The 22,340-nt window shown below is 39.8% G+C and overlaps 1 protein-coding gene across 8 annotated transcripts; it reads left to right on the top strand.

The window, feature by feature from the left end:
* The first annotated feature begins 138 nt into the window (after positions 1 to 138).
* Positions 139 to 21,815, top strand: ppfibp1b (PPFIA binding protein 1b). Of its 8 annotated transcripts, none has more exons than XM_071502487.1 (28): positions 139 to 298; positions 6,248 to 6,329; positions 7,277 to 7,482; positions 8,551 to 8,640; positions 8,780 to 8,893; positions 9,739 to 9,870; positions 10,702 to 10,794; positions 11,483 to 11,575; positions 12,252 to 12,369; positions 12,565 to 12,609; positions 13,753 to 13,814; positions 13,920 to 14,004; positions 14,684 to 14,823; positions 15,361 to 15,458; positions 16,251 to 16,317; positions 16,493 to 16,667; positions 17,125 to 17,157; positions 17,775 to 17,916; positions 18,048 to 18,179; positions 18,438 to 18,588; positions 18,719 to 18,830; positions 18,942 to 19,030; positions 19,362 to 19,484; positions 19,598 to 19,723; positions 19,807 to 19,995; positions 20,138 to 20,302; positions 20,591 to 20,656; positions 20,786 to 21,815. In XM_071502487.1, exons 2-28 carry the CDS (start codon positions 6,266 to 6,268, stop codon positions 20,867 to 20,869), a joined length of 2,994 nt encoding a protein of 997 aa, XP_071358588.1. In that variant the 5' UTR covers positions 139 to 298; positions 6,248 to 6,265; the 3' UTR covers positions 20,870 to 21,815. The 8 variants fall into 8 exon arrangements, with proteins under 8 accessions (XP_071358588.1, XP_071358578.1, XP_071358613.1 ...); XM_071502477.1 differs by having other exon boundaries at positions 16,248 to 16,317; XM_071502512.1 differs by lacking the exon at positions 11,483 to 11,575 and having other exon boundaries at positions 16,248 to 16,317.
* The last annotated feature ends 525 nt before the right edge of the window (positions 21,816 to 22,340 follow it).

Below are 22,340 nucleotides of genomic sequence, written 5' to 3'. Positions count from 1 at the left end.
AATCTTTGTGTCCTGTTCATTTTTGAAATTAACAGTGAATGGTTTTGTTGCAGCAGAGAAGTCGTCTTTCCCATGCTGCAGTGAATGCATCATATGCAGGGCGGGGTTTTCCAGCTGTGACGTCCAAAGTTTTCCAGCGAGTCTGTCACTTCGACATCATGGCGTAGCGATGTGGACGGACGCGGGGTAGTTCTGGTGGGCAAGGAGACGTGTGGAAACCGAGCGCCGTGGAGTTGTTTTAAATCATAAAAGAAATCAAACTTACGGAAATATTGTAACCTCTTCGAGCATAGTCTCGGTAAGTGAGTTTAATGATGTTTTGGATGTGATTTATTTTTTCCACTAACTTAGGTTTTTGTCGAAACAAACGGCTGCTGCAGATAAATGCGCATGTTAACTGCCAACGGTCACTTTTGTTTAGGTTTTCTGCGATGCTGACATTGTATTTACGGTCCTCAAACCATCCTCTGGCATCGCCACAAGTTACCGGTAGTTAGATTTCACTTTTTTTTTCTCTCTCTCTCTCGTTTGGTCCTTAGCACGGTGAGAAAAAGTTGTGAGCAAACGTTGTTAACGTTTATTACGCTTCGTTCAAAGGTAACGGCTTTTTCTGCAAGTTAAAGCTAAAGATGTTCATCTTCACCACAACGATGGGGCAGCAGTTTGTCAAACGGAAGCTTCCCGACGTGAGGAAAGTCGGTCTAACATTAGTTTATGACTTTGCCACAGCTCCAGACTCTGCCGCACGCTGTGGTAAATTAATCCCATTACCCGAGGCCATGTATATTTACACAGACTACAATCCATCTGCCTTAGGTGGAGCTGACCGGCGAGAATTGCTTTGGTGCAGAAGCTGATGGTGTTAATCAAATGTGAATTGGCCCAGTCTGTAAACCAAGGGAAGTTACTTTGTTTGTGTCTTAAGTTTTTTTTTTTTTAAAGTTATGGAATTTGAGCAGCTGTTGTATTGCCCTCCTGTCGACCTTTTAAAACTGTTTGCTCTCCCTTGTCTGCAAACCAGATATTGGATGCTCTCAAGATAGTGGCCCTGCTGCAGTACTCACTACATCCCCATTATCTTAATAGTTTTGACTTAAATTTACTCCTGCTTTTGCAGTGGAGGAGACTTCATGAGGTTGTTAGGTATGGTGTTTCTGGTGACTCTTTGTGTGAGTTGACTATGGAGTTTTCTTTTAAAGCCCCAGGGCTCCTTATTTCAGCTTCTTCCTGTCTTTACTGTTGAAAAAAAATGCAAGTAACTTATGTTGGAGGAATGCTAAAAAAAATGTTGAAGCTGTCCTGCAAAACTGCAACAAACAAGTGTGATTTTATTAATATGGAGAGGTGCTGGGAAGAGTTGTACACACCAAAACAATTGTGTAACCGTCAGCTGTTTTGCTTTACATAACCTAACCCTCTGTACCACATGTGTGCAATTCAGTGCTGCGTTTCTTTTTGCATAAATGTCAAACAGTGCTAACTTCTAAGTCAAGGTAAGAACAGTGCAGTTGTGAGTAATATGAAAAGAATGTGCACTGCTGCCAACATAAATGCACTGCTGCTTTTGCATACATGCAGGCAGGAAAAATTCTTGAAGATTTTATCACTTGGAAGCCCTTTGTTTAATAAACTCAATCTCCATCTTTTCTCCGTGTGTTTACACTGTATCACCCATTGCACAGATGCCTTGTGTGCATCTTATTTTTTAGTTCCATCCTGTCTAAAGATAGAGAAAAGGCTCCTTCAGCTCTACACCTTCATCTTATTTTCGTATAGGCCTTGTTGTGTGGCGGCATAAAATTAGTGATGGTGTATTCTGCCTGCTCACGCAAGTTGGAAATAGCTGCAGGTTATTCCAGAGCAGCGCCCCGCAGGCAGCTGATGAATGCCTCAACTGTGTCTGCACCCAGTGATTCGTTGGACACACGGCCGTCTAACCGCACTGCTTCATTTCATGCACCCTTACACTTGGAGACAATAACACAAGCCCTGTCACAAGATTAAATCGCAGCAGACAATTTATTCATCATATAATTATTACAAACATCCTGTCTATGGCACACCACTGTGATTAATGCCTTAATACACCTACAGAAGATGATGCCTAAAGAAAGGCTTGTTACCTTCAAGCATTCTCTGAGGTTTTCAGTGATGAATTGAGCATTCACTGTGTGAGGTAAAACAGGACGAGGTAGGCCAGCCAGAATAAAGCTTTTTCTCTTGGAAACATTGTCTGAAGGTAAAGACTAGGTCAAGGCCTGCATGAATCAAAACATGGAAAGTGTCATTATGTGGTGAGACTTGGATTTATTCCCTCATGTCCACAGATTTATCTTTGAAACCCTGATAAATAAAAAAATTAAAAAAAAAAGAAAAACTAAAGCAAAGTGCTGTATGATTTATGCCTGGATTGTAAATTCCTCTCTCCCCAGGCCTTTTTACCACCAGTGCAACTCATCTCAACACAGGCTGTTAAAACCAGTTGCATAGCTGCTGTAAACACTTTCTCCCCTCAGAGACAAGTGGCTTTAATGCTTCTATTTTGTTTTCTATTTCCTGTGTGTGCAAGACCATAGTTTACCAGTCAGTCAACTGAGGCATTACAGATTTTCTCTTTTTTATACTTGAGCTCTCTTTCAAGTGCCCAGTGAGGATGGGTTCTCCCTGCCTGAAGGGACCAGAGCTGATGGATCTGAAAAGCCATTATAGTGATCCACTCTCTCCCCTCTTGTGCTCATTATTCTCTTCATGTCTCCATGAATTATATGGCTGTTTTCACCAAAGGGCAAGACTGCTTTTTGAATGTTTTCTTCAGTTTTGTTTTGAGGCTCTTTCAGTCTGAAAAGAGGCAGAAGGCAGGCAGGTGCTGTTGCAAATGCCATGCGTACTGTAGCCATGCATTGCAGTTTTTCTTTCTGTCTTTTGTCTTCTCATGCCTTTCAGTCAAAATACCCTGATACCATGAACAATAGCCATCACTGTGTGTCTTATGGTTGGTGGTAAGTGGTGCTTATAGAAGGGCAGACAGTGAGACTTTGTTTTTGAGAATGATGCTTGCTTGTTGGGATTTTTTTGAGATGTCTCCTTTGATAGTAAGCTTGCACAGATGGAATACATACTTCAGGGCTGATACAGGTACAGATCTCAACCTCCTTAATCCCCTTTTAATTCACCAAAAAAACCCACAATAGATATGAAAAGGTTAGTCAGAAAGTCAATTGATGGAAAATTAATCTGCAGCTATTCAGATAATCGATTAATAATTTCCAACCTTTTTTCTAGCAAAATGCCAGCTGGTGCCAGCTGCTCAAATTTGATGATTTGTTGCTGTTGTTTGTCATATATAATAATAATAATAATAATTAACTGGGTTTTACACTGTTGGTCAAACAGAAATAGCAATATATCCTCTTGGGTTCTGGGAAATAAGACACATTTTTCATCTGGTTTCTAACATTGACTTAACAAATGATTAATTGATTGAGAGAATAATCAATAGTTTCTGACCTAAGAGATAAACTGGTGTAGTAAAGAGGGTGGAGGTGAATTCACCTTGTCTGCTTCCTAGACAACTCTCTTTTGTTTACATATGACTCAGATACCATGGAGGCATCCCAGCACTTGAGGACACAGTGCACCTCTCTGTAATTAGGTGTTCTTTGTGCTTAACTTTGGGTCCACTGGATCCAGGATGAAGCCATAGAAGTGCTCAGACAAGGTCTTCACGCTTGTTTAGCATTGACTGACACATGGGCAGCAGGTTTCCGAGCAGCATGTCTGGTCTTGGCCTGGTGTGTTTGAAGTTTGTTTGCGGAAAGCCATGTGTTAACCTTACCCATATTTGCCTTTCTGCTGTGAGAGAAAAGCTGACTCAGATTTTTGAGGGGTTTGCCCTGCAGGCCTTCATTCCAGTTTGAGTCATGATCCAAACTCTGCGTTGTCTGCTTTTCAAGACTGGATTTCTGCTATTGCATCTGTCGTTGAAAGTACAGTGGGTTGGCTGTAGTTTTGTGCCCCGTCCTGATTCCTGAATCCTCCTGATCCACCACAGCATGGATCAGTTCTCTCAGATGTAATGAAGGTCTGTCCTTAATTTGAAGTTTATGCTTGAATTGAATTGGAAAAGTAAAACCATCATGGCATTCAGGCAAGCCTGTTCCAACCTTATTTCTAAGCTGAAACTATTAGCTAATTATTTCTTAATTTCAGCTTCTAAATCTTGAATTTTCCGCTGATCTTTGTTTTATGTGATATTAATCTACACTAATATGAAATTAACCTCCAATTACTTTGAAAAATCATTTAATTTTAATAGTAATTTCTCAAGCATAAAATGTCTAACATTTACTTGTTCCAGTTTCCAAATGTGAGGATATGACCTTTTTTTTGTCATATCTTGGTAAACTGAATATCTTGAGATTTTGGACTGCAGGTTTACTACAACAAGCTATCAAAATAGATCACCAGCTCTTACAGGCAAAACCATTAATTGAGAAAATTATCAGAAGATTAATCGATGATGTTTTTGGTGGGACAAAATAATTTATTTGATATTTGCTGTCAGGAGATGGTGATGGGTATTTTTCACAATTTTCTGACATTTGATGGGCCAAGTGATTAATCCATGAATTCACAGGTTATTCAGTAATGAAAATAACGGTCAATTGCAGTCCTAATTTTTTATTCTTTAGAGTATTTGTGCACAAGGGTTTGCCTTAATGGGTTTGTGCATATGGAGTACCTATTTCTTTTTCTTCTTCTCTTTCTGCATTTCTGTTCAACATTGCATCTTTCTGCTAAGATGCCACTGATGTGCTACTGCTGACAATAGGTATTGCAAGTGCAATTGATAGTTTTTCAGTTAGCATGACATTTTTAGGGTCACTCTGGAAACACACCCATTCAAATGTCTATTCTGAAATAACTCAATTTTGTACGTTACCCAAATAGACTCTGTATATTACTGTGCCTTTTTTTAAATGTCATGGTGTACTGTATGTCTGCTTGTCCCATTTGTACAAGAAGTAGGACAAACAGTTACTGTAGGCAGTGGTACCCACATTCAGAATTTTATTGTTGGAAACCACTGAGTATTTTACTACAGAGCTGACTGACGGTTCCTCTCATCTCCTCTCAGGCTACTTTGCTGTGACGACCCTTACTTTTCAGTGCGTGCTTATTTTACACATAATGGAAAATGTGTCCACAGGAATGCTGAAATAACAGTGTAAGGTCTGTGGGTGGTTTCCATAAAGTTTGAAAATGGTCCTACATCCCAGTGTTGGGCACTCCCAGGATGTGAGGCAGCTGATTAAAGGAAAAGGTGTATGCGTGTGAGGGAGTGTGAGTGTGCAAATGAGTGTCTGTGCATGCACGTTTGTGCACGCATGAATATACAGCAAAGCCTTTTGATTAAAAACCCAGAGAGAAAGGGACTGCTGTGCTCTTTGGGCAGATGTCCAAGACTGGGACACTAAAATGTATCTGAGCTCCAAACAGAGTGTCCAGTGTCCCATTGGCAGGATATTCATTGTGCCAATATTTTAGGTAAATGGCCTGATTGATATTCTGAAATGCACTACTATTCATTAGCCTTACTCTGACAAAATTTACATAAGATCTCTCTCTCTCCCTCTCCGTTTTTATACAGTCAAACCCATTGCACAAACATGCTATTTTACCATGCACTGCCTTTTTTAGGCATAGAGGATGTACTACAGTTATAGCCTAATTCCTGGGTGGGAACACTTTGTAATGACATGCTTAACGCCAACGTTACTGCACTTTTTTTTTTGCCTTGAAAGCTGAACACAACTGTAGCTGGTTTGCTGGATTTGTCCTCATCCTACACTGTGCTATTCACATCTCAAGCACACAGAGCTGCTGCCACAGTGATTTGTTATTCTGTAGACTAAACTGTTATTTTTAGCGCATCGGGCTGCTGGGTTTGTAGTCACAATAAACATAAATGTTTTAATTTTAAATTCCTTCATGTTTTATGTCATATTCCTTACTCGCCTTTTATGTGTCATTGGCATATTGCAAGTTCAGAGGTTTTTATGAAGGTTCTTAAGGTTCTTAATGAATAAAATGTTATTTAAATGAACCTCTTCACTGGATTTTTAATTATTGTGCTTTTCAGTTCAACATCTGTATTCTGATGCTTTTCATAAAAACAGTGAAAATAAACATTTTTAGTTTTCAGAATGACTAAAATACAGGGTGGCTGTTAATTGTCTCCTTACAGGTTTATCAGTGACTGAAGATGATGTCTGATGCCAGTGACATGTTGGCAGCTGCCCTGGAACAGATGGATGGCATCATAGCAGGTAAAATTCTCCTATGGGATTATCCATCAACATAACATTTTATTCAAGCAGTCGTGTTGTGATTTTTTTCTTTTCCAGTTGTGTTACAGTATAAAGCAACTGTGTCTGATATATAAGCTATATAGACAGTACATTCGGAATCAGTTTTTTCACGTTTCGTTATGTTGCAGCCCTATACTAAAAAAAAATAATAGTAATAATTTGGAAAAACTGGGGGAAGTTTCTAGAAGAACGACCATCAATGCGGCAATCCATGCACCTTAGGGACCTGAGCTAAATTTCAAGTGTTTTCACAAATGGTCTGAATACTTATGACAGTGTGATATTTAAGTTTTTCTTTTTTTAAATATTTGGAAAAATCTTCTTAAATTCAGTTTTCACGCTGTCACTATGGGGTATTGAGTTTAGATTGATGAGGGGGAAAAAATATTTTTATTTTAGCTATAAGGCTGCAACATAACAAAATGTGAAAAAATCGAAGGGGTCTGACTACTTTCTGAGTGCACTGTATATGGAGTTAAGCTGGAAGCGTTATATAATATAATTCCTCCAGGTTGAGTCAACATTGATAAGAGTCTGGTGTCTTGTTACAGCTGTTGCACCACTAAGTCCATGTTCTTACGGTGTTGATAAATTTGTGTAAATTTAACTTGTATTGTGTATCAATGGACTATTTAACAACATTGTGCTATAGGGACTTTAGAAACACTGAATTTGGCTCCCAAGGGTCAGATGTCAAAGCAGTGCCATTAACGGTTGTCTTCAAATAACTGGGTTGATTGTTATTATTTACTTTAGCAGAGGCTACAATGGCAGACTGCTATTTAGTAACTACATTATTATTACTTTTATACTTTGTGAAGTATGAGATGGTGGATCTGTGCCTGTGTTTGGATTCTAGCTCCTCTTAATATTTTCCTCTCTTCTGTTGTGGTTCTTTACCTCAGGTTCCAAGGCTCTGGACTACTCCAATGGGTTGTTTGATTGCCAGTCGCCCACCTCTCCTTTCATGGGCAACCTGCGGGCACTTCACCTTTTGGAAGACCTTAGGGGTGTGCTGGAGTTGATGGACACAGAGGAAAGGGAGAGTCTTCGCTGCCAGATCCCTGACTCCACAGCTGACAGTCTGGTCGAGTGGCTCCATGGTCACCTGGTGAGAGCCTTGTGTGTTAGAAAGACACATAAATACGTCATAAGACTCATGAGATATGTGAAATAACATGGCTAGTGATATTGAATAGATTTAGTAATTAAACTGGCACAGGTATGGAGTTTCTAAATGAAAGACCATTAAAATACACATTCTACATGTCACATGGAACTTTTTTTTTGTCCTCATCAGAATAGTGTAGCCTTAGGGCAGATCAGTTTCACTGGTAATGTCACAGAACCGGTTTATCTGGACATAAAAGGGGTAAAATATAGGGCTCTTGCTTTTTAACTGCATGAAAGTGATTCCATTCTATATATGTGCCGATGACATTCAGCATTTTTTTTAAAGCTTTGGGTTACTTTGAGATTTCTTTCTAATTTTACCTTTGACATATTTATAAAGGAAGAAACACTTCTTGTTGGAATCACTTTAGGTTGTGTAGTCATGAAAGAGGTTTTGTTTGTGATGACTGGACACAATGTGCTCCAAACGATCTTTAGCACATCTGGTTTGCTGCTGATGAAGCTCACTCTCTGTGCTGCAGTCAAACTCTATGAATGCAGACAAGTGTGTGCAAACAATCCTGTGTCCAAGTAACGACTAACTTGTTTTCTAAGAGGAAACATGACTGTCCCTCTTGTGCTGAGTTTCCTGAGAATGCAAGATGAAATGCTGGTGTTGTCAATGTCGCAGCTAGCGTGCTGCAAGAAACATGCTGACATCTTGGGAACCAGAGTGGTGTTTGGGAGACTGATGGGCTGTAGGCCAGATAAATGCCAGAGTTTTTGTGTAATGCTGTAACTCACTCTCTGTACAGCAATCTGAATGTGAACCTTCTTCTCAGCCATGTAAGGTTTTGTTTGTGCAGGGGTAAGCAGTGTAACCAGTCACACTTTAAATAAAGCCTTTCATCTGCAATCATAACTAGGCACTGAAACCTTCAAGGCTTTTAAGATCAGCAGAATGAATAAACTTACCTGCATTATTTCCCGGTGTCTGTATTTTTAAAGGTCTAAAATCACCTCTTATGATTCTTTGTCCAATTCATGTCTTCTTCTGTTTATGCAGTCCAACGGACACATCTCTCTGAGTGGGGGTGACCACTACCAGGAAAGGCTTTCCCGTCTAGAGAGTGATAAGGAGTCTCTGGTGCTTCAGGTACCCATCCAGCAATATTCAATAATTTTACCAGTGCCACAAAATCCCAGATCTTGCATTTATGCTTTTACTTTTAATTTACTACAGACACATGTAAATGCCTGTTTTTAAAAAAGAGTAATTGCTTGGTTCCATGCAGGTGAGTGTGCTGACAGACCAGGTGGAAGCTCAGGGGGAGAAGATTCGGGACCTGGACTTGTGTTTGGATGAGCACAGGGAGAAACTCAATGCCACTGAGGAGATGCTGCAACAGGTGTGTGTGTGTGTGTGTGTGTGTGTGTGTGTGTGTGTGTGTGTGTGTGTGTGTGTGTGTGTGTGTGTGTGTGTGTGTGTGTGTGTGTGTGTGTGTGCGCGTGTACTTGTACTTGTACTTGTACTTGCCAAAAAAAGTATTTTACTAACAGAGTGAGGACATTTTGGGAAATTGAGGACATTTTGGCCGGTCCTCACTTTTTGAGACACCTTAAAATCACATTTTGAGGGTTAAGACTTGGTTTTAGAGTTATGGTTAGAATTAGGCTTAGGTTTAGGTTAAGGTTAGGGTAAGGGGCTAGGGAATGCATTATGTCAATGAGTGTCCTCACAAAGATGGAAGTACAAGTATGTGTGTGTGTGTGTGTGTGTGTGTGTGTGTTTGTGTTTGTGTTTGTGTTTGTGTTTGTGTTTGTGTTTGTGTTTGTGTTTGTGTTTGTGAGTGAGTGAGAGACTGGTTCATATGCAGTATAGCTCAAGACAAATTGTTTGCACTAAAGACCAAGAGTCACTGTATATTCAACTGAAAGACCTGAGGTCACCTCAGCATGTTTGTCATAGGAGGAGCTTCTCCTTGTGTTTGCAGTCAGCTGCTGAGATGATGCTGGCAGCTATCCATGTCTACCATTAGAACTAAGCACTTAGCCTCCATGTTTTTGGAAATCATCACCAAACCATTTTAGAGCAAACAACAAGACTACACACATTGCTTTCTGGTGGCCATATTACTATTTTAGATATTACAAAACATTACCCATACTGCTAATGTTATTTGTGTTGCCTATACTGACTACATGACAGACACAAAGTTTTTTTGTGTGTAACACTCTTCATTTATAATTGTAGGAGCTTCTGTGCAGAACTGCATTGGAGACCCAGAAGCTTGAACTAATGTCTGAAGTGTCCAACCTAAAGCTGAAGCTAAATAGCATGGAGAAGGACAGAGTGGACTTTGACGACAGATTTAGGGACAATGAGGTATGTGAGATAATTCTTAGGACAGGAATCCTCTTTGTTTCTGCATGTGTCCTTTCTCTCTTGCCTAAGTACACACACACGCGCACACACACACACACATTTACTTTCCCACTCACACCAAACAAACACTCATTCATGTTGTCTGACACCTGTGTGGGAGAGGGACGTCTTATTTTACTGTGAGTCTCAGAGCAGCTGTTTGACGAGTAAGAAAAATAGTCAGAGCACTCACAGAACTAGCCAAGAGAAATATGCCTGCTGTGTTTGTGGTTATTATAGATGAAAGACTGGTGTGCAGAGTGGTTTACCTTTTGTTTTTGACTCTGTTTGAATCTATTGCCATTATCGTCATCTAAGATGTCAATCATTAGTTTGGTAGATATTGGGAGATGAACCATGCAGAATACTTGGATCGCTTTCCAACCCGTCATGTTAGTGCTGCAGCAGCGTGGTTCTCACTTTCACTCCATTGGAACAAAGAGTTGCTGTCCATGTTGCACCTCACAGCACATAAATCACTTCTTTTCCAAAAGTAGCTTCCACTTATTGTATCACTGCTGCTACTTCAAGGCAGCTCCTCTCTAAGGAATTACAGGCATCAAAAGCACAGCTGCCATAAAACAATACATACTAGAAAACCAACAGCCATTTGAAAAGAAATAAGGCTTCTGTATTATCGTCTGAGTTGCAGTCATCTTATTATCACATGCCCTTAGGGCCATATGCAGATCCAATTAATTGAGTTCAGTATGAGTTTAAAGTATTACCAGTATTTTAGGTGTGTTTACTATTTTGCTACCTTTCTCTGATATGCACTTTCTATTCTTTTAGGATTTGATTCTTGAAATTAATGAACTGCGGTACAGATTGACAGATCTGGAGAGTGAAAAACTACTGTACGAAAAGAAACTGAAATCCACAAAGGTGAGTTGTCAGAGTGAAGTTTGCACGCTTCCAGTGTTTATATGAAAAACTATTCAAGACTGTCATTATTCTTTCCTGGGTGTTTATTTATCTCCAGGAGTTGTCTTCTTCAGCTGAACAAACTTTTTGATGGGAACCTCTTGTGGCTGAAATAGTTACAAACAACAAAACTAAAATGGGCCAGTTCACTGCTTAACCACTTCACAAGAATATGTAACTTTTTACATATCCTCTAAAATCCAAGCTTTACACTTCTTTCATGATTCAGAGAACATCATTCATGCCATCATCTTGTCCTTCCTGGATTAGTATAGCTCTCGTGCACAGCTATTGTGCATCATTATTAGTCAGGTCAAAAAGACATCACATCAACTCGTTGTCTGCTTCTATGATTTGTTCATTTTATTCTGGTTCAAAGAGTCTGGTTGCTGTTTTTAAAGCACTGAATGTAGTTATTTATGATTGCTATGACCCCATTTGACCTGTAGGACTCCTTGTTCATTGGATATGAGGGTGTAAGATGTTCAATGTTTTACCTTGGTTGATCAACACGGTCTATTTTTAAATGTGCTTTATACTGTAAATATCTTGGTTTCAATCTTGGGTATTCCACCTACTTGACCTCTTATCTTTCACCTCTTGCATCCCTATTTTCTCTTTCTTCCTTGGTTTGTCTCTCTACTGCTAGTCGCTAATGGCAAAGCTTTCTAGCCTGAAAATCAAAATGGGCCAGATGCAGTATGAGAAACAGAGGAAGGAGCACAAACTCCAGGCTCTGAAGGTTGGCTTTACTCAGGATGACTGTTGTGCTTGCTGTATGATTATGGTTTTTGACCTCTCCCTTTGGCTCCTGTTCTGTTTTTTTTTTATTTTTGAGGGGGAAAAAAAGAAACATTAAATTTGTTTTTGAGCAGTTTCCAAGTTTTCCAAGATTTAGGCAAAAATAATGTGATTGTTTGAAACAATTAAGTAAATTTATTGAACTCTGTAGTATAGTAAAATGAAAAAAGGAAAGTGTAGTCAGAGAAAACCACTTCTTTAAGTCTGCACCAGCTCTATCAAGCATTCACATTTTTGAAACCACAGGTATTCTGTAATTTTTTCAAGAGTTGGCAAGAGTTCTGTTTTTGTTTTTGTTTGTTCACTCATCCCACTGATTTCCTTCATCATCTTTAAAATCTCTTCACAATTTAATTTTCTGTCTCCACACTTGATTCCTGTTCTGGTTACTTAAACATGTCTCCTGTATTTGTCATTACCATAGCCTTCCCAGACATCAGTGCTTACCACCCAGCTCACACACGTTACCCCTCAGAGCAGGTGTGGCCTGCGTGTCTGTATGCCACGTCAGCACCTGTGAACCTTTGTGTTGTGGTTTGTTTGTAGTATGGAGGTGAGGTGGGGGAGGTGGGGTCTGTGTGGAGGAAATATCTTCACTGTTGTCCTCTGTTGGACAGGAGGAGCTAGCCATACTGAAGAGGCAGCTGGAGGGCAAAGACGGAGAGATGAGGAGACTACAGGATGAGACAGGCTTCAAAGCCATCGCCTCGAGCAGTGCAGATCCCTCAGAGAGAGGTGGGAAAGCCAGTCAAATCACAGGCCTCACTGAAGATGAGCATGCATGATGTTTAACCTAACATGTTCAACTTAATGTTATATGGTTGAATGGTAATGTTTGTGTATAGCTAGCAAAGCACTAGGCTAAGTTTTAAAAGAAGTCAGAATCTGCAACCAACCAGTTTTTGTTTCATAATTCTTTGTCCTGTTTAGTCTTTCATCCAGATGAAACTCTTAGAAAGAGGCTGAAAGAAAAACGTAAGGGGGGTTTTTATGTTTGTGTTTATCATTGCACTTTATTACTGCACCCATCCCAACCCCTGTTTGCATGAACGAGCATGAGCCATCTGAACTCTGCTTGTCCATTATAACCTATTGGAGTGCTAATACCTGACCACAGAGCTCCACACCTCTGTTAAACTTTTATTTTTCTGATTTTGAACTGAACAAATCTAAGGTCATCCAAAAGCCCTTTTGAGTGTGTTTTTAGTGTCCCTCCTGGAACACCAACAAGGAATGTCTGCTTTTGTGTTTTCAACAGGAATGAGGAATTAACTGTGTTGTTTGTCATAACTATTCAGGCTGCTCACTCATCCTCCTGCCTCATGTCCTCCCAACAATAATCACCTCCTGTACCCCTCAATACCTGTCCCCAAGCTCCTCTGTACCCTCAACTGCTCACACCAACAGCCAGTGTGTGCCCTGCTAACCTGTAATGTTGTTGTCATGCTCAGTGTTGTGTGACAGTATGTTTGTTGTGAGTGCTGTCTTCATATCTGTGCCTTCCCCCATCAGTGATCTTACACTTAAGTAGAACAATTTCATTTCACTCAGTGCACACACTCCCTCACTATGACTCTGCACATGTTGTAGTCTACAGTATAAGAGATGGCCACTATAAGAGTAACACGTTTTTTATTATTTTTTGTCAGATAAATATATATATATATATATATCACACATCTTCAAACAAGTTTAAAAGCAGTGATCAGTGTGTGCTTGTTTCTTGTTAGACAACACATTGAAGTTCCTTTGTTTTGGAGATAATACATATATGGGGAAAAACCTGAATAAAACTAAGATTGTTAATGTTGAGGGTTGACTACTCACAGAGCCTTGTGGCACAGTGTGTGCTCTGAAAAGTGAAAATGTTCTACAAAAGTGAAATATGTGAAACACCTGCTCACACAAGGATTTGGTATCAATTTGAAGGATTCTTAAAAAAACTAAGAATGTGGCTGTTGTGTTACTGTAATGACTGTCAGTAATATTTCAGAATGTATTGTCAAGTTTCACCCTGTGTGTTCAGGCTTATTATCCATCCCCACTTTTTACCCCCCTCAAGCTTCACACTGTGAGTGCTACAGTTCTTTGTCTCTAATCATTTTCTTGCCTTACTAGATGTGGAAGTGCAGAGAATGAAAAAGGCAGTTGAATCGTTGATGGCAGCCAATGAAGAGAAGGTACATTTGACAAGTTATGATTCTCTTTGTATCACACCAAGTGATTCAACTGTCTTCCTGAAAAATTTGCCTCGCGGTGTGTTTTAATTGTCTTTTCCTTTGCAGGATCGTAAAATTGAGGAACTAAAGCAGTCGCTGCTACGGTATAAGAAAGTTCAAGACATGGTGATGTCAGTGCAAGGTAAAAAAGGTGAGACATCTCTTCAGTCAGAGTAGATGAATAACATTAACTTAATGTTGGAGATAAAAAAAAGTACTAAAGTAAGTCAGCCTTGAAAGCAGGATGTTGGATTTTGGATGGTTTATATTAACCAGATATTGTCTATACTCTCAGCCATTTTAATTATATTGATTTCCAATTATAATGATTTCCAATTTTCCAGGCAACCAATGGCATTATATCTGTATAGTATGAAGTTCACCTTGCAGAGACTTGAAGCTACAGATAGAGATAATCCACCACAAGGAACAAGTAGTCAGCTTCATATTTGTCAAATGTATGTTAATCTGAGATTGAACATAAGGACTGCTTTGAAAACTGCCCTGTGTTAAAGGACGCTCCTACATTTCAGACTTCTCGACTGGGAAACAACCTTTTTTTTTTTTCTCTGTTGACCTTCTTGTATTCCTGTGGGTGTATTTGTATTGCTCTGAGCTGGCTGTTTGATACTATACACATATCTGTTCTCTAGCTTTCTGCAGAAAATTTCTTTTGACTTGTGTGTCTTGTAAGATCTGAACTTACCTTTCTTTCTGTTGCTCAGAGCTCTTACATGAGTATATTAATGCCAAATAAAACAGCTGATTCTTATTTAACAGGACAAATTATACATTATTTTCTGCTACATCTTGTTCATTCATCACTCCAGAGAAAACAAAAGATAATGAGTATGCTGAGAGTCATGGTGATGTAGCCCTCGCACTCATGTCAACATACCCTGTGTCTGTGGAGCCAGAAAAGCATGAAGTTACAGATGTTCAGCAGCTGAAAAAGAAAAGCCCAGATGAGGTTTGTACAGTGTAATATGATGTGTTGTAATCAATGTTTGCATCTAAAAACTAATTTTACATTCACAAGTGGAGGGGACTTTATTGGAAAAGTAAATACTAAAAATTTTACAAATACAGCAAAACTGGTTGTATTCCAACATAATTTCACAAGCAATTTCAGTATTTCAAAAATGTAGAATATTAGATATAAGATATTTAAAGTGTTCATTTCTAAACACAGTGGAGCTATCTTTATAATTTATTGCTAATTACTAATTGGCTGTGGCTCTTTACCTTTTTGCCCTCAGAGAACTTCAAATCTCATTAAACTCTAAGTGGTCAGTAAAACACTTACAGCTCCCTTTAATTTCACACTTTTGAAATGAGTGTTGAAAGGCTCGACATCCAATTAATTAAATAACTTCTCCCGTCAGTTCACTAAGCATGAGTACTGATTTAGACTGCTGTGTTCTTGAGGCCCCAGAGGAATAAGTTAATGTTTTAAGACGGCGCAGTCCAATTTTGACTTTTTTTTCTCATTCTTCTCTGTGCTTAGCTGGAAGGTCTAAATGGACTGAGTGAAGAGCTTTCGGCTACCCCAAGCCCTTCAGACCCAGAACGAGTATCCGAGTCCACACCAACAGATGTAGAATGGTACAATATGAAAAAGACTTTTTCCTCACTCACATTCATCATTTTACTCCAAGCCAGATTTCAGCTAATATAGGTTTTTGTTATGCCGGCGACATTATGTTTTCAGGTTGTCGAAAGTATGTACATCCGTCTCATTCTTGCGAATGAGATATCTCAGTAACACCTAGAGGGAACTTCTTCAAATTTTGCACAAATGTCCACTTGGACTCAAGGATGAAGTGATTAGATTTTGGTGATCAAAGATCAAAGGTCACATAACACAATTTTGGCTTAGTGAACACAATATCTCAAGACCACCTGGGGGGAATATGTTTAGATTTGGCACAAACATTCATTTGGACTCAACGATGAACTGATAAGAATTTGGTGGTCAAAGGTCAATGTCACTGTGACCTCACAAAGGACAATCTTGGACAAATTCATACTCTAATTATGACACAATTTAACTGCAAAAACATCCATGCTGTAGCTCAGATTGTGACGATAATTCTTGCAACTTGGCTGGTTGCGGTAGCAAGGCGGTAATTTTAGTTAAAGCAGATACTGAACATTTTTACTCGTGTTATCTTGTATATGATGTGCCACTCTCATTTCCATGAATGAATACTAATGAGTAAAATGCCCGGTGTGTGCTGGATGTATATGATTTTAGGGCTGAGAACAGCAGTGTGTAACAGCAGTTCATATCATGTAGCCCCACACTGCTGCTTCTCATGACCATGTGAGACAAGCTTAATATTTCAGCTACACTGCCATGAGCGTGTGTGTTGTTATGATTTGTTATCTCAGCAGCCAAGATACCACAAAGGCTGGAAGCCAGGACCACTTGGATAGGAGCGACAGGAGCAATAATGAAAAGGTATTTTTTTATTTGTGATGTTTGCCAAAAATATATGTATATCGGTACTTTTCTGACAACTATTGTTATGAATATGTGCATCAGAATTTTCTACTCTACCAGAACTTCCAGCACAGCATGTGTAAACACTGATACTGTATGTGAGTATTGTTTTTTTTTTTTTTCCTTCTTGCAGAATACAAGTGAAGAACTCAGTAAGATGAGTGAAAAGCCACCTTTGAGTCCCTCTGCCACCTTGCCCGCCAGCACAGAGGACGACAGCTTTGGCTCAAGAAAGGCTCGTTCATCTTTTGGAAAGGGGTTCTTCAAGATCCGCGGGGGAAAGAAAACAGCCAGCACTCCTAACCTAGGTAAGAGCATGCCACATCACTTGGCAGTCAGATGAGGAGTTACGTCTGCAAGGTGACTCAGCCTGTATGTGATGTCATTATGTGTGACATTAAGTTGACTGTGGACCTGACTGGCTGTGTACTACAGAGTGAGATTTTCTTGGAGATTTTTCTGCACATTTTATTTTCCCAAGCCACACCCATGGAATATACTATATGCACCATAATTTTCAGCCCACACAAACTGTGGTCCCCATTTAATTTTGGAAATCTGTTTCTGTGCTGTTGTATGCCCTTTGTCCTGTGTATGTGTTTTTGTGTGTGTGTGTGTGTGTGTGTGTGAACTGTACACATGTGTCTATTTTTTTTTCCACCTCCACAATCCTGTTGTTATTTCAATCATAATTTCTGCCCTCTTGTCTTGTTCTTTTTCTGTTGGACCCTGTCGTGTGTTGCGTGTGCTTTGTAACACACGAAGACCGCAGCCGGAGTGCAAGTGCGCCTATGCTAGGTACAGTATAGACCACAGGTCATTGTAGGGTTGCAGTAGTTCTCCAAAGAAAGCAAAGGAAGCTACTGAATATATCCTGTATGACTGTACATCTTTGTCTTTTTTTAACTCATTCATCAGCTGACATCTTTTTATCATCATGTTTCAGTAGCTGCAGTGCTTTAACCACCACGCTCTTTCACACCCAGTGTTGCACAAATGTCTTTCCAACATACAGTCATGTTGATTTGCCTGTGTGCCTGCATGTATTTGTTTACACTTATTTCTGTCAAAATCTTCCCCAACCACAAATCTGTGCTGAGATCCAGATTATCAGCTAATATGTTTATTTGGATCTTGAATGCCCTCCCCACCCCCACTCCCCGAACTAAAAAAATTAAACAAAACAACTAATGAATTTCCTTTTTATCTAATGAAATAAAACTATTTTATTCTAGTGTAGGACAAACATCAGCTGTGTCTGATGACCTCTCAGTCTGTCTAGGTCTAGGAGTGGTCATGTGTCTGTCTTGAGTGTTTTCTTGCCCCATGCAGCAACTCTGTCTCCACCGATCTGTATGTGTCTCCCTCACTGATGCATATGAAGTTGATTATATTCTTGTCATTTGTTTGTACAGCTGAAACAGAGCGACAGGGCACTGACCATTTGGATCTGGCCGGGTTGCCACAGAGGTCGACTAACAGCGACAGCACCCACACACTCCCTACGACCCCAGAGAGCAGGAAAAAGTCCAAGGGAATAAAGAAACTTTTTGGGAAGTGAGTAGAAAATGACCCAAGAATCTTGATTTTAAGTAACTCTTTAATTAAGTATAAGAATAATCAATATACATGTAATTCTTTCATATACTATTCATATACTACTTAAACTTGAATGTCATATGTTTAAGGTTAAAAAGAAGCCAGTCTACCACGTTTAACCTGGATGACAACCTACCAGAGGGTGAGTTCAAGAGGGGTGGAGTGCGAGCCACAGCAGGACCCAGACTGGGTTGGTCTCGTGACCTCCAGCAAGTCAACAAGTAAGTCTTTGCTTTCAACCTGAATAATGAGACTCAGAATGTGGTTTCCTTGTTTTAAATCTGGTGTACATTGAATTGAGAGATAATGCAGGGTTTTCTGACAAAGCAGTCTTTGTCTGGAGACATCAAAGATGTGTCTAGTATATCTCACAATTTAAACTTGTATTTGTTTTTTACCTTTTTATACTGTCACAATGCTGTGTCTGCATACATTTTGAATGTTTTTGTTTTTCTATTCTATTCTGTTTCATTTCTTAGTGATGTTGATGCTCCCTTTGCACGCTGGTCAAAGGACCAGGTGTGTGACTGGCTGCAGGAGCAGGGTCTCGGTCTTTATGTGAACATGGCACGTGTATGGATCTCCTCTGGACAGACTCTGTTACAGGCCTCACAACAGGACCTGGAGAGGGTGAGCTGAAGCAGAAGAATTTAATAAGTTTGCTAAGACTGGCAGGCAGGCATCGCACTGTTTCTGTTGAACTGTACTGTGCAGTACCCGGGGATGTGTAGTCCTTACTTGTCTTCTTGTGGATGTCTAGGAGCTGGGCATCAAACACCCGCTGCACAGAAAGAAACTGCAGCTAGCTCTGCAGGCCCTCGGCTCAGAGGAGGAGGATAATAAGGGAAAGCTGGACTACAACTGGGTGACGAGTGAGTACCAGCTGCCAGTTAAACACATAGGAAATCTGATGCAGATTTTTTGTTTTTTTTATAAATATATATCTCTCATCATGACATTTTGCTCATCCCTCTTCCTCTCAGGATGGCTGGATGACATTGGTCTGCCTCAGTATAAGACCCAGTTTGATGAGGGAAGGGTGGATGGTCGCATGCTGCACTACATGACAGTGGTGAGTCCTGGCAAGAGACATGCTCTTCTTCCACAGACCCCGCGGATAAGTAGGTCTGACGACTCCAGTGCCATCTCACATTAGGATTAGTGCACAGAGAGTCTGAGCTCCAGTGGAGATGGCTTGGTCTCAACCTCTGTGATACTTGTGACAAAGCTGAAGCTACTGGCTCAAACTATGATGTCTTTGCAGAGGTTTCTGTGCCAGGGAATCTTGATTGTTCACTGCACTTAAATGGCTGTTATTATATTTAATAATATACTTTGTCACAGCTTCAGCAGAACTGTTACTATTTCAATTTTACACTCAGTCATTATGTTTTTTCCCTCAGGATGACCTGCTTTCTCTGAAGGTGGGGAGTGTCCTGCATCACCTCAGTATCAAGAGAGCTATACAAGTGCTGCGACTCAACAACTACGAGCCCAACTGCTTGCGCCGTAGGCCATCTGATGAGGTTTGAGCTGCCGTTTCTGCTGTTTGACATATAAAACACAGCTTTATGTAAACATGCTCTTAGTTTTCAAATTTGTGATGTATTCACCGTTTTTCTGCACTTTGTGTCCATAGAACAACATTACTCCAGCAGAGATTTCCCAGTGGACCAACCACAGGGTAATGGAGTGGCTGCGGTCTGTGGACCTTGCTGAATACGCTCCCAACTTAAGAGGCAGTGGTGTGCACGGAGGCCTGATGGTGAGAGAGTCAGGTGTTCAGTCTTGCTGGGAAATACAGACCCCCCAAATGTACCCACTCCTAAACATCGCCCCTCTCCTCAGGTTCTGGAGCCACGGTTCAACGTTGAGACCATGGCGTTGCTGCTGAACATCCCGCCAAACAAGACTCTGTTGCGTCGCCACCTTGCCACACATTTCAACCTGCTCATTGGGTCAGAGGCCCAGCAGCTCAAACAGGAGTGTCTTGAAAACCCAGATTACACTCTGCTTACTGCCACCACTAAAGTCAAGGTAACACACAGCTTATTGAAAATATTAGTTGAATAATAAATAAATAAATAAAGTTGAAGATTTTTTTGAGGAACATGTTCTCTGCTCTCTGTATGTCTAAATGTAGCTATATAAATATCTTCTTCCTCCTTGTTCATACCAGCCAAAGAAACTGTCGTTTGGTAGCTTTGGGAGTCTGAGGAAGAAGAAGCAGGATGAGAGCGAGGAGTACGTGTGTCCGATGGATGTGGAGATGCCAAAGGGAAGAAGCTTCCAGAAAGGTTTCGAGCTCCAAATCTATGAGGACGACCTTGACAGGCTAGAACAGGTGATCTTGTGCTTCAAAGATCAAATTGAATGATTTTATATCAGTTATGTGTCTAATTACATGTAATGCACATCTGAAAACTACATGTGTCAAAAGCATTTACTATGTGCATCATTTGGGAAAACAATGTAATTTTAATAACAGTTGATCATATTTCTCTATTCTGTGAGCATTTTCACCAGTGTTGCCTGCAGAGTGACTTTTTCATATTCAGTAGAAGTATCTGGTTTCTGTAATCTATTGTCAGTCTCAGTTTATTAAGTCTGAGGGCTACTTCTCTTTGCACAGATGGAGGACTCTGAGGGAACTGTGAGACAGATCGGAGCTTTCTCCGAGGGTATTCAAAACCTGACGGTAAGAATCTGAGGGTTGACAAGGACACATTGCACTTCGTACTTGTCGATACCATTATATAAATATAATTTATATTCTGATTGTGAAGTTGATGTTTAATTTTTATATCTGCATTGTGTCTTTTACCAGAGCATGCTGAAAGATGATGAATTCTTCAAAGAGATTTCAAATTCACCAAACCCCAGTGTAACAGATGAGGACTCCAACGCATGAGGCTGTCAGTGCCACGAGACCTGGTCCTGCTGTGAATGAAACTCTGTGCCAACCCTCTCCACCCGCACACAGACTTGTCTCAACAAACCCCAAAAATGCTCCCACATTTCTTTTTAGTGATACATTCAGAGATGAGCCAAAAGTATTACAGTGTCTTTCTTGTATCTAAACAATGGTGTTGTGAAAGCCTACAGTCCAGTAGCCAATATTACTCCTGAACTTTGTCTCCGTTATTGTCGTGTGATGACAGAGGGAACATTTAGGGCAACACCACTGCTTGCCTGCCAGCTGGTTTCTGGAGATATTTATGTACTGGCATCTTTCTTTTTATAACAGAACTGAATTGTCAACCAGCACAAAGTGAACATCTTGAATATGCCAATATAGATTTAATATATGTCTTCTAAATTGCCTTTTGACTGTAGAAATTTTGGGAAAAATAGATGAACTAAGTAAAATACAGAGCGGATTTCCCCATTTTTAGAAGTTAGTGTAAAGTAATAACTCTGAAACAGCTGCTATGTTTTCTACAGAACTAAAACCTGCTAATTCTTTGATAATTGTCTTTATATTTTATCCTATCCTGAAGACTGAACAGGTTTTCACTCAACAGTAATACTGCATGCATTTGCACCAATACATATCACACAGTACAAAGCCTAATGAGTATCATTGCATGGTATTGAAATCCAACAAATCCATATATGAGTTTGTCATTTATTTTGTATTATTTGAACCATAAATTGATTTTTAATGGAAACCTGTTGGCTTACACAGAGTGGTTTCTGGAAAAGTGTTCATATTCCCATTTGTGAGAAAAGATAATGTCTCAAAGTAACAATGTTGTAATGCAGCCCTTCACCATACCTAAGAAGATAGTTTGTTGCCTTTTTTTTTTATGTTTATTCAGTTATTAGGGTCAATAAAATAATTTAAATCAATTGGGCTTATCCTCAAATATAAAGTATTTATACATAATGAAAGCAGCATGAATGATGGGAAAGCTGAATGATGAAAAGCAAACTAAGTGTCCTGAAAACATGGTCAAGAATTAAGCCACCAGTATAAGTCTGAATTCTTCACTTCATATATAGGCACTGGATTACAGAATTATATCAATTGCACTCCTCTGTTTATATCAAAGCTCAACTCTGATCACGCTGACCATGTTTGAAGAAATCTGCATTGAGCAAACTGCAGGACAAGGGCAATATGTTAGGAGACAGTGGAGGACAGAATAATCAAGCACCACACCACAAACAACCCCGAGGTAACTACACTGTAATTAAGATTTGAGATTTCAAAGCTTCATTATTAGACAATTAAAACTAGTCATGTCTTTGGGTGTACCCAGATGCTTCAAAGGGGTTTAACTTGGGGTCATATCATTTTCCCCACTTTATTCAATGATTTAAGTGAAGCCGAAGTTTGGAAATGGGTGGCACAGGAAATGGTTTACAACCCTGTGCAC

This window comes from Trachinotus anak, unplaced genomic scaffold, assembly GCF_046630095.1.
Source record: "Trachinotus anak isolate AG129_WGS33_773 ecotype Australia unplaced genomic scaffold, CSIRO_AGI_Tana_v1 ptg000002l, whole genome shotgun sequence".
Taxonomy (NCBI): Eukaryota; Metazoa; Chordata; class Actinopteri; order Carangiformes; family Carangidae; genus Trachinotus; species Trachinotus anak.
This window is presented reverse-complemented; position numbering and strand designations above follow the sequence as displayed.

Excerpts from the sequence above, each read along its gene's own strand:
- ppfibp1b (XM_071502477.1), top strand. The coding sequence starts at position 6,266 with ATGATGTCTGATGCCAGTGACATGTTGGCAGCTGCCCTGGAACAGATG. Across the intron at positions 17,158-17,774 it reads TGCAAGTGCGCCTATGCTAG|CTGAAACAGAGCGACAGGGC; the intron begins GTACAGTATAGA and ends TTGTTTGTACAG. Across the intron at positions 18,831-18,941 it reads GGACTACAACTGGGTGACGA|GATGGCTGGATGACATTGGT; the intron begins GTGAGTACCAGC and ends TCTTCCTCTCAG.